The sequence below is a fragment of the Rhinoderma darwinii genome, chromosome 1, assembly GCF_050947455.1.
Source record: "Rhinoderma darwinii isolate aRhiDar2 chromosome 1, aRhiDar2.hap1, whole genome shotgun sequence".
In the NCBI taxonomy this organism is placed as follows: Eukaryota; Metazoa; Chordata; class Amphibia; order Anura; family Rhinodermatidae; genus Rhinoderma; species Rhinoderma darwinii.
In genome coordinates this window covers 449,287,476-449,302,007 of record NC_134687.1, presented here as the reverse complement: position 1 = coordinate 449,302,007, position 14,532 = coordinate 449,287,476, and the positions used below count along the sequence as shown (strand labels likewise).

At 42.5% G+C, this 14,532-nt stretch overlaps 1 protein-coding gene across 1 annotated transcript in view; it reads right to left on the bottom strand.

Annotated features, from left to right (window-relative positions):
- The window catches only part of GGT1 (gamma-glutamyltransferase 1), a 55,583-nt gene extending 41,393 nt beyond the window's left edge, over positions 1 to 14,190 (bottom strand). Inside the window, exons 1-2 of the mRNA XM_075854087.1 lie at positions 13,781 to 14,190; positions 10,261 to 10,391 (exon numbers count right to left, since the gene is read on the bottom strand). Coding sequence (XP_075710202.1) covers positions 10,261 to 10,391; positions 13,781 to 13,947 — 298 coding nt within the window. The 5' untranslated portion in view covers positions 13,948 to 14,190. The remainder of the gene's footprint in view (positions 1 to 10,260; positions 10,392 to 13,780) is intronic.
- Positions 14,191 to 14,532: the final 342 nt, after the last annotated feature.

Genomic DNA, 14,532 nt, shown 5'->3' with positions numbered 1-14,532 from the left:
TTAAGCACGACTTGCTGTGTTTATGGGCATTACACCTGGGCCTGATCATAGTCTGGTAAGATATTGTACCCAGAAAGACATGGCGCTTGGCCCGATCCATGGAGAGGCGCAATAAGGCCAGAATAAAAGTAAATAGGGCATTTGTGGCAAGAAATGGAGGTGTGGTGGTCAGGCACAGGGATCTGGAAGCGGGGGTAGGTTGTTATTGGAGACACGATGGGGTGCATTTGAATGAGGTGGGGATGGATTTATGGAGTTTGGCCCTAGCAGACGGGATTGAAAGAGGGGTGTTGGTGTGGAGGAGCTCATGGACTTGAGGTGGTCAAGGTCCATGTCGCAGTGGCGGGGGGAGTCCTTGAGATTGGTCAGTAAAACTGGTGGGGGGGGGGTCGCATCAGGGGTATGCGTCCCCCAAAAATATGTGGAAGGCTTCTTAGGGTGTTACCCCTTTGAAGTGCTTTATGGGAAAGCCATCTGCAAGAAGGAGCGGTGCCTTCGAGCCGGGTTACGGCTGGAGGTAAAAACAAGTGGTGGTGGCAGATTTTTTCTAAGTTGTGGTAACCTCAAGGGCTTCCCCTGGTCAAGTTATGGGTGTTATTTATATTGACCCTGTTAAGGGTTTGGTATGTGTATTCTGGTAGAATTCCAATGTTTGGGAATTCTAGGTTATTTAAAGTTTTGGTTATAAAATTTATAATTTTATAAAATTTATAATAAACGGCTGCTGTGGCCATTAAAATCCAACCTTGGTGTCATGTGTTATTATTCTTAAGGGGTAAGGAATAATTACTGATCACTCGACTCTACTTATCCAAGTCAAGTGACAGAGGGGTATTTATGTGGTTAAACGCTCAAGTTGTGTTGTGCGAAAAGTTTATTTATAAGCACCTCAACTGTCATTTGATAGTAAATATAGCAAAAAAGACTGTGTGTAGTCTAAAAGGAGAACTCAAAATAAAGTGCAGCTCATAAAAAGAGTTGCTTATATCCTTCAAACAATTATATGTAACAGATGAAACTTTTTTTTGCAGAACTGTATTTTATCCTTTTACTGCAGGAAAACAGTGAAATGATAAATGTTTAACAACTCCTCTGTAGGGCAATACCTGCGCTCAGGGAGGTTTCAGGAATTGACAGTAACTGCTGAGAGGTATGGGTGGTTTTGGGGTGTGATTTAATTCAGTATTTTAGCGCTGCCTTAGCGCCTATTCACACGAGCATGAACTACGTCCATGTACTGCGCATGGGAATCACGCACAGCACACAGACCCAAGTGTCATCTGTGCCAAGGAGTCTGCTACGCCAAAGTGTCTGCTGCACCATGTGTCTGTCAGAACGTCTACACAGGTACTCTAGTTGTAAAGACTTTCATTGACTGTGGTTTGGCCAGCTGCTACTCAGCTGGCAGAGCGGCCTAGTGGGTCCACATACCCCCAGAGCCGTGACAAGTTTTGCTGTTCATTATCCGCATTCCCATCATTTTTCCTATGATTTAGAAGCAGTTTATTTTACAGACGAAATAGTTAATATATTTAATGGTTTTCAAATTGTCGAGGAGTATTAGTAAAATAAGAATTATATTCTGCGTTACAATCTGTAGGTTTTCTGCAACAATTTTTGCAGTTTCTATTTATTTTCATTAAAAACAGTTCCAAACCAAGATGTACAGTCATGCTTGAGAGTTTGTGAACCCTTCAGAATTTTTTATATTTCTGCATAAATTTGACCTAATACTTCATCGAGTTTTCACACAAGTCCTAAAAGTATATAAAGAGAACCAAATCAAACAAATGAGTCAAAAATATTAGACTTGGTCATTTATTTATTGAGGAAAATGAATTTTTACATATCGGAGTGGCATATTTAAATAGGTATTACCCTCTTACAATTTTATATATAATATGCTAGAGTATGTGAGTTGCTTTCAATATCTGGTGTGACCCCCTTGTGCAGCAATAACTGAATCTAATAGTTTCCGGTAATTGTTTATTAGTCTTGCACATTGGGTTGGAGGAATTTTAGGCCATTCCTCCGTGCAAAACAGGTTCAACTCTGTTATGTTGGTGGGTTTCCTCCCACGAATTGCTCGCTTCAGGTCTTTCCACCACATCTATTGGATTAAGGTCAAGACTGAGTTGGCCATTCTAAAACTTTTACTTTACTCGTGTTTAATATTTTACAATTTTATTGGTAGAACGACTTGTGTGCTTAGGGTCGTTGTCAGGGCCGGCGTAAGGGAGGGGGAACCTGGGCAATTGACAAGGGCCCCCATTCTCTCAGGTCCCCCATCCCAATATAGCAGTCGTATCGGCTGCTACAGGCACTCGGTATGAAGGGCCCACTCTGCCCGGCCCATAACATTTTTCTGCAGCAGCAAATGTGTAGGTTACATAGTCACAGCAGCCATACCCATCATGATCCATATATTTCTAGCTAAACCATGGCAAAAGAAAATATGAAAACGTATACAAAAGCTATTATTTTTTTGCAGTGCCATCCCAGAATAAAGTACATAACAGTATTACTGCATTACATAGAGCTCATTGACATAAATGGGCTGTACATATAATGTCATATAGTTGCCAACAGTCCCGAATTTACCGGGACTGTCCCGAATTTAGAGACAATCCCGGCAAATTACTGTCCCGGACGTGTCCCGGCAACTAGGAACTGCAACATTCAATGGTATCTGCATCCTCAGGATGCAGATACAATCGAACATTATAGGCTACAGGCCATATTAGGCCTGCAGCCTATAAGAGGCTGGGACAGAATCCCTGCGCAAGCCGGCGTGATGGCATCACCAGATCACGCTGACCAATGCAAGTCTGGAGGCTGTGGAGCAGCTCCAACCGTCACGGGAACAGGTCTAAGCGAGTACAATTTTTTAAAATTTGCTTGTGGGGCTGTGTGTGCCATTATCTACCAGGGGGCTGTGTGTGGCGCTATCTACCAGAGGGGGGGCTGTGTGTGGTGCTATCTAACAGAAGGGAGGCTTTGTATGGCACTATCTACCAGAGGGGGGCTGTGTGTGGCACTATCTACCAAAGGGGGGGCTGTGTGTGGCACTATATACACGGGGGGCTGCATGTGACACTAGCTACAAGGGGGCACAAAGGGGGCATAGTTACTGAGGGGCACTTTTATTGGGTCGAACACTAACAAATCATTATCACCATCTGGGGCACTGTGGATTATGAGTTTGTTTAGAGGATGGGGTATAGGTGGGAAGGGTGCTGGAAAAGCGATGGAGAAAAAAGGGAAAGTGAACGACTCTAATCAGAGAAACCATCACCTGTGAGTCACTGGATATAAATGTGCAGTAATCACTTATATGTTCTACAAAGCTCCTGTGTACAACTGGCACGTAACACTATATGGTCACTGTATGGTGGTAATATTGGTCTTTGTATAGTGGTTTTTATTCAGTAACGGTATGGGGGTATTATTCAGTCAGTATGTGGTTATGGTGTGGCGGTATTATTTGGACCTTATATTGCGTTATTATTGGTACTATTGGTCGTAGAATAGTTAGTTGTGTTCAGTAACAGTATGCAGATAATATTTAATCTGGTGTAGTGGTATTATTTAATAACTATATGTATATAGATAATTTTGTGTGAGAGGGGGGACATGTGCTTTGGGGCTAGCAACACTCCTGGATGCACTAGACTTCTCTGCACACCGCCTTCTGAATTGACTGCATTATTGATACAATAATTCAGCATTTGGGGCCGCACTTTTAACTTTGCCCAGGGCCACACTTTGACTAAAATTGGCCCTGGTCTTGCTGTATGACCCACGTTCTCTTGAGATTCAGCTCACGGACAGATGACCTAACCTTTTTCTTTAAAATTGCTGGTATAATTCAGAATAAATTTTTCCATTAATGATGGCAAGCCTATTAGTTTCTCCTGGCTCTAATACCCACAATATATAAACTCAGGTCAGAGCTTTAAACCGGAGAGTTTTTGGATATATCAATTAAAAACGCTTCAACCTTTAGAACTCAATTCAGACTTTGAATTGAAGTGTTTTTATAAAAATGATGTATTGATTCTGGTTGGCTATGGCATTATGTGGCTAATAAATATTTGGAGTTTGCATTGATAAGTATTGTTCATAAAACAATAATAAGTAAAATCTGCCTTTTGTTTAACCCTTTCCCGACCTAGAACGAAAATTAACGTCATGGTCGGCTTCTAGATCGCGCATCATGACGTTCATTTTCATCAGTATTTCAAAATGTCACTCTGTGTAAACACATAGACCCCAGGAGACCTGCACAGAAGAGAACAGGTCTCCAATGCTGCCGGCCGGCGTGGGAGCGGGATTAAGGTGAGTTTGAATAGTTTGTTATTTTATTGTAATAAAAAAGTGTGTGACTTTATCTACGGGGGTGGCTTTATCTACAGGGGGGACTATCTATGGAGCACCATATACAGGGGCGGGCTATATCTACAGGGGGGGCTATCTATGGAGCACTATATACAGGACTATATCTACAGGGCGGCTATATACAGAGGTGGGCTATATGTGGAGCACTATATACAGGGGTGGACTATATGTGGAGTACTAAATACAGGGGTGGGCTATATCTACAGGGGGGGCTATCTGTGGAGCACTATAGGGGGAGCTATTTGTGGGACACTATTTACAGGGGTGGGCTATATGGGGGCACTATCCACAGGGGGCTCTGTGGCAGGCACTATCTATAGGGGGCATGGTGTGTGTGTGTGTGTGTGTGTGTGTGTGACACAGTGTATGGTGCTATTATAATTAGAGGTGCAGTGTATGGCACTATTATATTTAGGGGTGTAGTGTGTGGTATAATGAGAACTTTATCTTTATTTATAAGTGTAGAAATGTTGGAAAAGTGAGAAGCTGAAGACATCTGAGCGGCAAACTGCAGAAATGGTCTAGAATCGGAGACGTCACTGGTGAGTCACTTAATGTAAATGTTCATTCTGCCTCTAATCAGTACTGTAGTCACTGTATGATCTGCAGTGAGATGATGGGTGGTTTGATTATGATAGGATTTATTTTTTGTGAAATAGCATCTCCCAGCATATCCTTACCATTGTTCGGGCCATGCTGGGAGCTGTAGTTTTACGCCGTACATACCTATACGGCAGGGGTTGCACTAAATTGAGCTGTATTTGTGCTGGTGTTGTAGTTATGTACGGAGCTTTGTTCTGGTGCTGTATATATGTACTGAGCTTGGTTCTGGTGTTGTGTATAGAACTATATTGCTTGTAAAATGTACAAATGTTTTTATGCTCGTGTTACATAAAAAGAAATGTGGAAAACAAAATGACACGTCATTGATTGGTAAAGAAAACAAACACAGCGAGGGGGAAGGAGATGTCGGGAAAGAGGTTGGGGGGGGGGGAGCGCCAAACTGAATCTTTGCCCCGGGTGCTGGAGAACCTAGCTACGCCTCTGCCTAAAGTGTCATCATCTCCGCTGTATCTACGGGGTCCACCTGTGGGGTCTAGCAAATGACAATGTGGGGTTATTAGTGAAAGACTGCCGGACCTAAAAAATGAGTCTGGGCCGTAATTTAGCATCATTGCGTTTTGAGAGTCATAACGTGTTATTTTTCCGTTGACGGAGCTGTGTGGGGGCTTGTTTTTAATGGAACTAGCTGTATTCCAATTTAAAGCCCTTCTAGCATGGTTATGTGTTTTCTTTTTTACAGCGTTCACAGGGTCGATAAGATTACAGCGACACCAAATTTATATAGTTTTTTTTACGTTTAACTACTTTCCCACAATAAAAATACTCTTTTCTAAAAAAAAATCATGTTTTAGTGTCGCCATTTTCTGACAGCCATAACTTTTCTATTTTTCTGTTGATACGCTGTGGGAGGGCTTGTTTTTGTGTGACAAACTGTAGTTTTTGTGGGTACCATTTTGGGGTACTTGCGACTTTCTGAACACTTTTTCGGAGACACGGTGACATTGTTTTTTATATATTTTTTTTTACTGTGTTCACCGTGCGGTAAAAATAACGTGATATTTTTATAGTTCAGGCCGTTCCGAACGAGGCGATCCCTATTATGTATAATTTTTTTTTCATTTTTTCACTATTATAAAAGGACTTGATCAGGGAAACAGGGTGATTATAGTTTTTATTGATTAAAATGTTTATTTATTTTTCTTAAACATTTTTTTTCACTTTTTTCACACTTACTTGGGGACTTGAAGATCTGATCTTTTGATCCCCTGTACAATACACTGCACTACGTATGTAGTGCAGTGTATTGCAACTGTCATTTTTCAACAGACAGTTAAGCCTATTAGGTCCTGCCTTGGGTGGGACCTAATAGGCATCAATACTTGGCAAACAGGAAGCCGTTGCTAGGCTTTCTGGTTTCCATAGCAACCATCGCAACCCACGCTCTCTCGTGGGGGGGCGGTGGGGTACAGGGGGAGCCCTCTCCCTCTGTCAACCACTTCAATGTGGCGGACGCCATGGACCACCACATTGAAGAGGTTAAACGGTGGCGATCGGCGGTAACTGCCATCACCGCCGGTGCAGCGGGATGTCAGCTGTATATTACAGCGGACACCCGCTGAAGGTGAAGCGCACAGAGCTCCTGTGCCCGCTCCATCTTCATGACAGGTCTGGTACGTCGGATTGCGGGAAGCTGCTTGTTATGCTGACGTATGCCATCATTTTGTGGGAAGGGGTTAACACTAGCGAATGTGAGAAAGGCCTTTAGTTGCTTAGAGGCTACCTTGGGTTTCTTTGGGACCTCGGGGACTATTATACACCTTGCTTTTGGTGTGATCTTTGTTTGTCGACCACTCCTGTGGAGGGTAACAATGGTCTTGCATTTCATCCATTTGTACATTATCTGTCTGACTGTGGATTCGTCTTGACATACCTAAAACATATTTGTATCAAATAATTCTCGGGAAGTTCCTCAGTGGGTGGATTTGGAAACTAAACTCCTCGTTCCGCTCTCCTAGACTACACTTTGGAGTACTAGTGCTCTTCCAAAAGAGGTTAAGACAAAGTAAATTCTTTCTTAAGGCCACATAGTGCCACAGTGCCCATGTAGATAGCGCACCACCCCCTGTAGATTTCACCCCCGCTTCTAGATAGCACCACCCTGTAGATAGCACCATCCCCCTATAGATAGCACCACCTCCCTGTAGATAGCACAACCACCCCATAATGGCACCCCCCTGTAGATAGCACCACTGTAGCTCCATGTAGGAGCGGAATCCCTCTGACCAGGGATTCTGCTCCTAGACTGAGCCCCTGACGTCTCTGTCCATATATGGACAGTGACGTCAGGTGCATCCTCTAAGAGCGGAATCCACTGACGTCAGGAGCGCTCTGGCCAGGGATTCCACTCCAAGAAAAGCCCCGGACGTCACTGTCCATATATGGATAGTGACGTCATGGGCTTCTTCATGTGGGGAATCCCTGGCCAGAGCAGGGTCTGGCTGCCGGGGATTCCACTCCTACAGGGGCTAAAATAACGCTATCTATAGGGTGTTCTATCTACAGGGGGTGTTAGAGGGAGCCCCTGATTTCACGGTCTATATATGGACAGTGACGTCAAGGGCTTTCCCAAGAGAGGAGTCACCGGTCAGAGATCTTGCGATGCCCTGGCCGGAGACTCCATAGTTGAAAGCCTAACATCACTGTCGATATATGGACACAGAGGCGTAGCTAGGGGTTTAGCACAGAGGGGGGTAAAACACATCTGAGTGGTCCCCCCACACAGTATAATGACACATTAGTGTGCTCCACATAGTATAATGCCCCTATAGCTGCCACGCACACGGAATAATCCACCCATAGCAGCCCCCACATACTATAATGATCCCTTAGTGCCTCCCACATAGTATAATGACCCCTTAGTGGCCCCACACAGTATTATGACCCGTTAGTGTGCTTCACATAGTATAATGCCCCTATAGATGCCCCCACCGAATAATGCGCCCATAGCTGCCCCCACATACCATAATGACTCCTTAGTACCCCTCACATAGTATAATGACCTCATAGTGGCCCTCACACAGTATAATGCCCCCTTAGTGGCCCCCACACAGTATAATGCCCCCATAGCTATCCCCACAGTATAATGCCCCATAGCTGCCCCCACACAGTATAATGCCCCTATAGCTGCCCACATACAGTATAATGCCCCGATAGCTGCCCACATACAGTATAATGCCCCAATAGCTACCCACATAAAGTAGAATGCCCCAAAGCTGCCCACATACAGTATAATGCCCCCATAGCTGCCCCATACAGTATAATGCACCAATAGCTGCCACTACAAAGTATAATGCCCCATAGTGCCTCATAAATTTTTTTTACCTATCCCCGTTCCCAAGAAGAGTGGCAGAGATCCCTCCGCTCCTCTGCGCTGTGCAGTGTGTGGCTCTGCGCAGACAGGCACGATGACATCACTACATCGCGCCTGTCTGCATCGAGCCGCTCACAGCTGGAGCTGGCATTGCACATTGAATGCTGAAGCAAGGAGCTGACTCACTTTCATAGCAAAGCTATCACAGACAGATCTAATATAGCTGCTCCCACTAAACTGCCCAACAAAGTACAAACTGTGGGGCCAAAAGTTGTACGGTTTCATGACAAGAGCCAGTGAAATGTGTAGACTGAGGGAGGGAAACGCTGCCAATTTACACATTATAAACACTATATGGTCAAAAGTATTTGGACCCCTGATTGTTGGACATCCCATTGCAAAACCATGGGTGTTAATATTGAGTTGGGTCCTATTTCCGACTTTAACAGTCTTCACTCTTATGGGAATGCTTTCCACAAAATTTTGGTGTGTGTCAGTGCTCATGTGTTGGATGAGAAAGTATGGTGTTGAGTTTAGGGCTCCATGCAAACCACTCGAGTTCTTCCTCACTCACCTAACCATGTCTTTATGGACCTTGCTTTGTGAATAAGCGCACATGCTGGAACAGGAAAGGACCTTCCGCAAATTGTTACCACAAAGTTGAAAGCATACAAATGTCTAAAATGTCTTTGTATGCTGAAGCATTGACATTACCCTTCACTGGAAAGAGACCCAGTTCAAACCCTGGAATACAGCCCCAGACCATTATCCCTCCTCCACTAAACTTTACAGTAGATGTTAGATAGCATTTCCTTGGCATATACTAATCGCAAATTTGTCCATTAGACTGTGATTCCTCACTCCAGAGAACACATTTCCACAGCTCCAGAGTCCAGTGGTGGTGTGCTTTATGCCAGATGCTTGGCATTGCGCATGGTGATCTTAGGCTTGTGTGCAGCTGCTCACCATAGAAATCTATTTCATTAAACTCCTGACGCATAGTACTTGTGCTGATGTCACTGCTAGAGGCAGTTTTTAACTCGGTAGTGAGTTATGCATCAGAGGATAGGACATTTTCTGCGCCAAGTGCTTCAGCACTCGGCGAACCCACACTGACCTGACATGTTGGTACTCCTAGACTTTCACGTCACAACAATAGCACTAACAATTGAGCAGGATAGATCTAGCAGTTCAACTGACTTGTGGCAAAAGGTGGCATCCTATGACAGTACTATGTTCACTGAGCTCTTCAGTATGAGCAATACTACTGCCAATATTTGTCTTTTGAGATTGTATGGTTGTGTGCTGGATATTATGCACCTGTTTGCAATGAGTGTGTATGAAACATTACAAACTCAATAGTATAGATAGATAGATAGATAGATAGATAGATAGATAGATAGATAGATAGATAGATAGATAGATAGATAGATAGATAGATAGATAGATAGATAGATAGATAGATAGATAGATAGATAGATAGATAGATAGATAGATAGATAGGATAGATTCTCCTTGGTCTGTCTTAAATACTAAAGCTAGCAATAACTAGTGGTTTTAGACAGCCATATGATGAATGACTTTTTTTTCATAGTTAGTCTGTAAAATGTGTTCATTTTTGTAGACAATGCCAGAAATTATATTGATAAGCTGCAAAATTATGCAGATCAATCTCTGCCTTACTTTGTGAGTTTTTGTGGCTGCCCAAGATGTGCCGCCCAAATTTGTCATGTAGACAGTTGGCACAAACCCACTGGCCTCTTTTTTGCTATGGGCAATGTTCTTATTAGCCTTAGACTGCACCCAACAACTACTGAAAAATGTCACCATAAGGGCAGCACTAAATCCACTATTATGGCGGTCTAAAATCACTCGTTTAGGTCAGCTCTCTATTAGTCTATTAGCACTATTTTCTTTCCATTACTCACCTGTTTTGGGATCATATATGGTAAGGATCACACCTCCTCCAATGCCCATACTGTGAGCATTAAAAAGGCCAACACAGATGAGGGCAGCAATAGCAGCATCCACTGCTGTGCCACCTTCTTTAAGCATATCCCTGTAATTAAAAATAAAATAGAAGACATGAAATTATTAACTTTACACATGCAGTATAGTTATATGTAAATTATCCTTTTAATGGCACAAATATTAATCAAACCCATTTATAATCAAGCTATACATGAATAAACAATGGAAGCAATGATCGATCTGGAAAACTGAGGTGCATACATGGACCGTTATGTCATTGTGAGAAGTGTTGTGGCTGATACTGATCAAATGTTGTCAATTAGTACAGAGTTGGGATATAATGTCAATTAACATGTAGAATAATCTAAAGAACATTAATTTATAAGCAGGAGTGATTTTGTTATATTCCCCATGTGCACACTAAAAATATAAGCACTAAGAAATGGTCTAAACACCAAGACCTTGACATGTCTTTGCCTGATGACAACACCAGTTACTAAACATACAAGACTTGATTTATGCTTTTAGTACACAATATGCTTATAATGTCCTATACATTTGTTAAACTGGATATCAAATGTTCATAAAGAAAAAAACACTAGGACAGGTCAATAATGATATAAACGGTGTGTAAATTCTGCAGGAGAGAAGACCGCACAAACCCAAGCTGAGGAGCCTGTATCGGAAATTATGAAGTTGCATAAAGCGATGGATGAGAGGCAGTATGATGTAATTTATACCCTGCTTATACAGGGTTGTGACAAGAGCTCCTCAGCTGTGAGGGACAACTTATGCATAAAGTAGTATAGAAAGAGGAGGAAATACGGGACTTTACACCATTGGGCCACACTACATATATGGATTATATAAACTAACTTCAAATTACGTCAAATCTTAAGATACTCATACACATTAAACAGCAGTAGGGTGATGTTTGAACGAATGTTTGTCTGACCAATACGTGTAAAGCGGACGTCCCCATACACATTTCAGATGATGTTGGCCGTTGTATGGGCACATTGCACAACTATAAGTCCTATGGGACAAGAAAATTACCGGCCGATGTATAGCCGGAAGTGAGAAACCCTAGACCAATCCTCCTACTTTTTTCCTTTGTGGGTTGTCACTTGCAGAACGATCGTTTGTGGTCGCACAAGTGACCCATAAACATTCAACTCTTTTTGATACTTGGAACGAAAATTTCCAAAACGGCCAACCTGTTTTTTTTTTTTAGAAGACTACAGTCTACCATTAGGTGGTGGTAACAATCGTTTGCTTAATTTTCTAGCCGATCTTTCGTTATGGTCTAAATCATCCACTTTCATCAACTTTCGTCTAATTTGTATGACCACCTTTATTCTATTATTTGACAGATCAATAAAGTGTTAAATCCATAAACCGCGAATGCTTTTACTTAAAGGGAACCAGCCATCTAGGTTATGCTTCCCTCAGAGGTCTGTCTCCTAAGGGTATGTTCACACGCTGAGTTTTCAGGTGTATTTTGGGGCGTAAACGCAAGCTAAACGCCTACAAACATCTGCCCATTGAATTTAATGGGAAAATGGTGTTTAGTTCAGACGGGAAGTTTTTTTCACTGCCGTTTTAAAAAACGGCGTGTAAAAAGACACCCCATAAAAAGAACAAGGAGCGTGTCACTTCTTGAGCCGTTTTTGGAACTGTTTTTCAGTGTGCCAATGTAAAAAACAGCTCCAAAAAAGCCTCAAAAAACGTTTTCGGCTACAAAAATGGCTGAAAATCAGAGGCTGTTTTCCCTTGAAAACAGCTCCGTCCTTTTCAGCCGTTTGTGATTTTGCGTGTGAACATACCCGAAATGCTAATGTGAAACAGGTTTGGAGAACCTACACATTAATCAATGCAACGCCCGGCCAGAGAAGAGTCACGCAAATTCATGAACTGCTGTTTACCTGCCGCTGATTGACAGATTTCTCACCATTAGTGTACGTAGGGAGAAGTCTGTCAATCAGCGGTGGCTGGATGGAAGGATCGGCAGCTGATGAATACGCCTGACTTTTCTCTGGCTGCGAGCTGCATGGATTAAAGGGTCAGTTTTCCAAACCTACTTCACATTAGCACATAAATGATAGACCACAGGAAAAAGTGGAAAAATCCAGTACAACCTCAGCGTAAAATCAATTTCTTTACTGAAGATCCATTAAAACATGATGCAGTAAAGGGTCCATAGTAGCAGACGCTTATGCGTTTCTTACACACCCGTTCTTAGTCATATACTAGGACTAAAACAGGTGTGTTCAAAACGCATAAGCGTCTGCTACTATGGACCCCTTACTGCAGCATGTTTTAATGGATTTTACTCTGAGAGGAGCTGCGTTTTTCCCCTTTTTCTTTTGGCATCTGAGCACTCCAAGCATTTAAGGACACAGAAACATTACGAGAAGCTTTGACAGTGGTGAACATTTTACTTATTTAATTTGTGTGGTTAAGTGACAGTTTATCACTATGCTATGCGGCTTTCAGAGATCAATGACAAACAAGCAAATTATCACTGATCGTTCGCTTGCTGCACATTTTTACACTGGACGATTTTTGGGAACATATGCTCGATCTAATGATTGTAAAAGGTCATTTAGCTTCACACCTATTTAGTAGCTAGATTTATTTGCCAGCAGAAAAGCTCATCTTACACTCTACATACAACCCTTTCGTTGCACCATGGTCCAAATTGCATATTTTTCACCATTGGGTTGCATTACTTTGTTTCAGTCTATCATTTATTTGCTCCATCTTAGGTTATGTGCACACACACTAATTACGTCCGTAATTTACGGACGTATTTCGGCCGCAAGTAGTGGACCGAACACAGTGCAGGGAGCCGGGCTCCAAGCATCATACTTGTGTACGATGCTAGGAGTCCCTGCCTCTCCGTGGAACTACTGTCCTGTACTGAAAACATGATTACAGTACGGGACAGTTGTCCGGCAGCGAGGCAGGGACTCCTAGCGTCGTACATAACTATGATGCTAGGAGCCCGGCTCCCTGCACTGAGTTCGGTCCGGAACTTGCGGCCGAAATACGTCCGTAAATTACGGACGTAAATAGTGTGTGTGCACATACCCTTATGATGTGACATTAACTACAACAAGCATTTAACACAAGCCGCAATGCCTTTGCTTCCCAAAGGCAAGGAAGACTGATGGTTTGTTCCTGAAACCATTGTGAGCCTTGACCAATGTCCTAGCTGACCATTAGGACAAAACTGCCACACTACAGTAGCGGATATAAATGCAGTTGTAATTATGAATATATAAATATGAATTATAAGGATACAAACGGTAGCCTCAGAATATCATACCCCGATAAAAAAAAAAAAAAAAGAAGGCCTGTGGTCTGATTCCTTCATGCATTATCTACCTTGTCCCATGTATAACCATATTTACATACAGAAACTTCTGATATGCCTGCAATACTAAATGAATTCTGCAAAAGTCTTGGACTTACCTGCCAATCTCAGAGCATTTTCCAGCATCTGTGGCGACAGCTGCTCTTCCATAGATTTGTGAAATAGGAACAGGTTGATTTCGCAGTCCAAAGAACAATCCCAAAAACAGAGTAAGTGCCAACACTATGGTAGTCAGAAATCCTATTATCAATACACGTCTTCCCATGACGCTGTGGATTAAAGAATATACAAGAAATGTTGTGGGTTCAGAATTCAGCGCATATTCTCTACATTGTGACTTTTACTATTCCATCTAATGTACTAAGAAACCTTAGTCTATACAAGGAGCTTCACTAAGGTACAAATGCACACCCATATTTTTTATGTTTTATCTTGCGTCTAATCTTCAGGTATTTGCTCATGAATTGTGATATAAATACCAGAAGATATACAGTTAGACTGGGCCTGCCTTGTGTTCATGCTGTATGAAGAAGCTGCCTGTGCTTGGCAATACTGCATGCTTCTGACTTTCCCAATTGGCTCGGATGGTGCCAGCGCTGCCCGCATAATGTTACATCACAAGAGGCCCACAGCAATCAATCTGAGAAAAACCTGAAACCCATAATTCTTTCCGGTTTTCTGCCAGCAAAAAGAACACCCATAAACACAACAGATCAAGCGTTTAATAGGAAGCAAACGACGAAAGGGCATACAGAATATCTTTCTGGCAGAAACATAAATATAGTAATATTACATAAAAAGGGACGTTAAACTCAGTCTTATATTACTGAGACCGTTTGAAGAGTGTAGC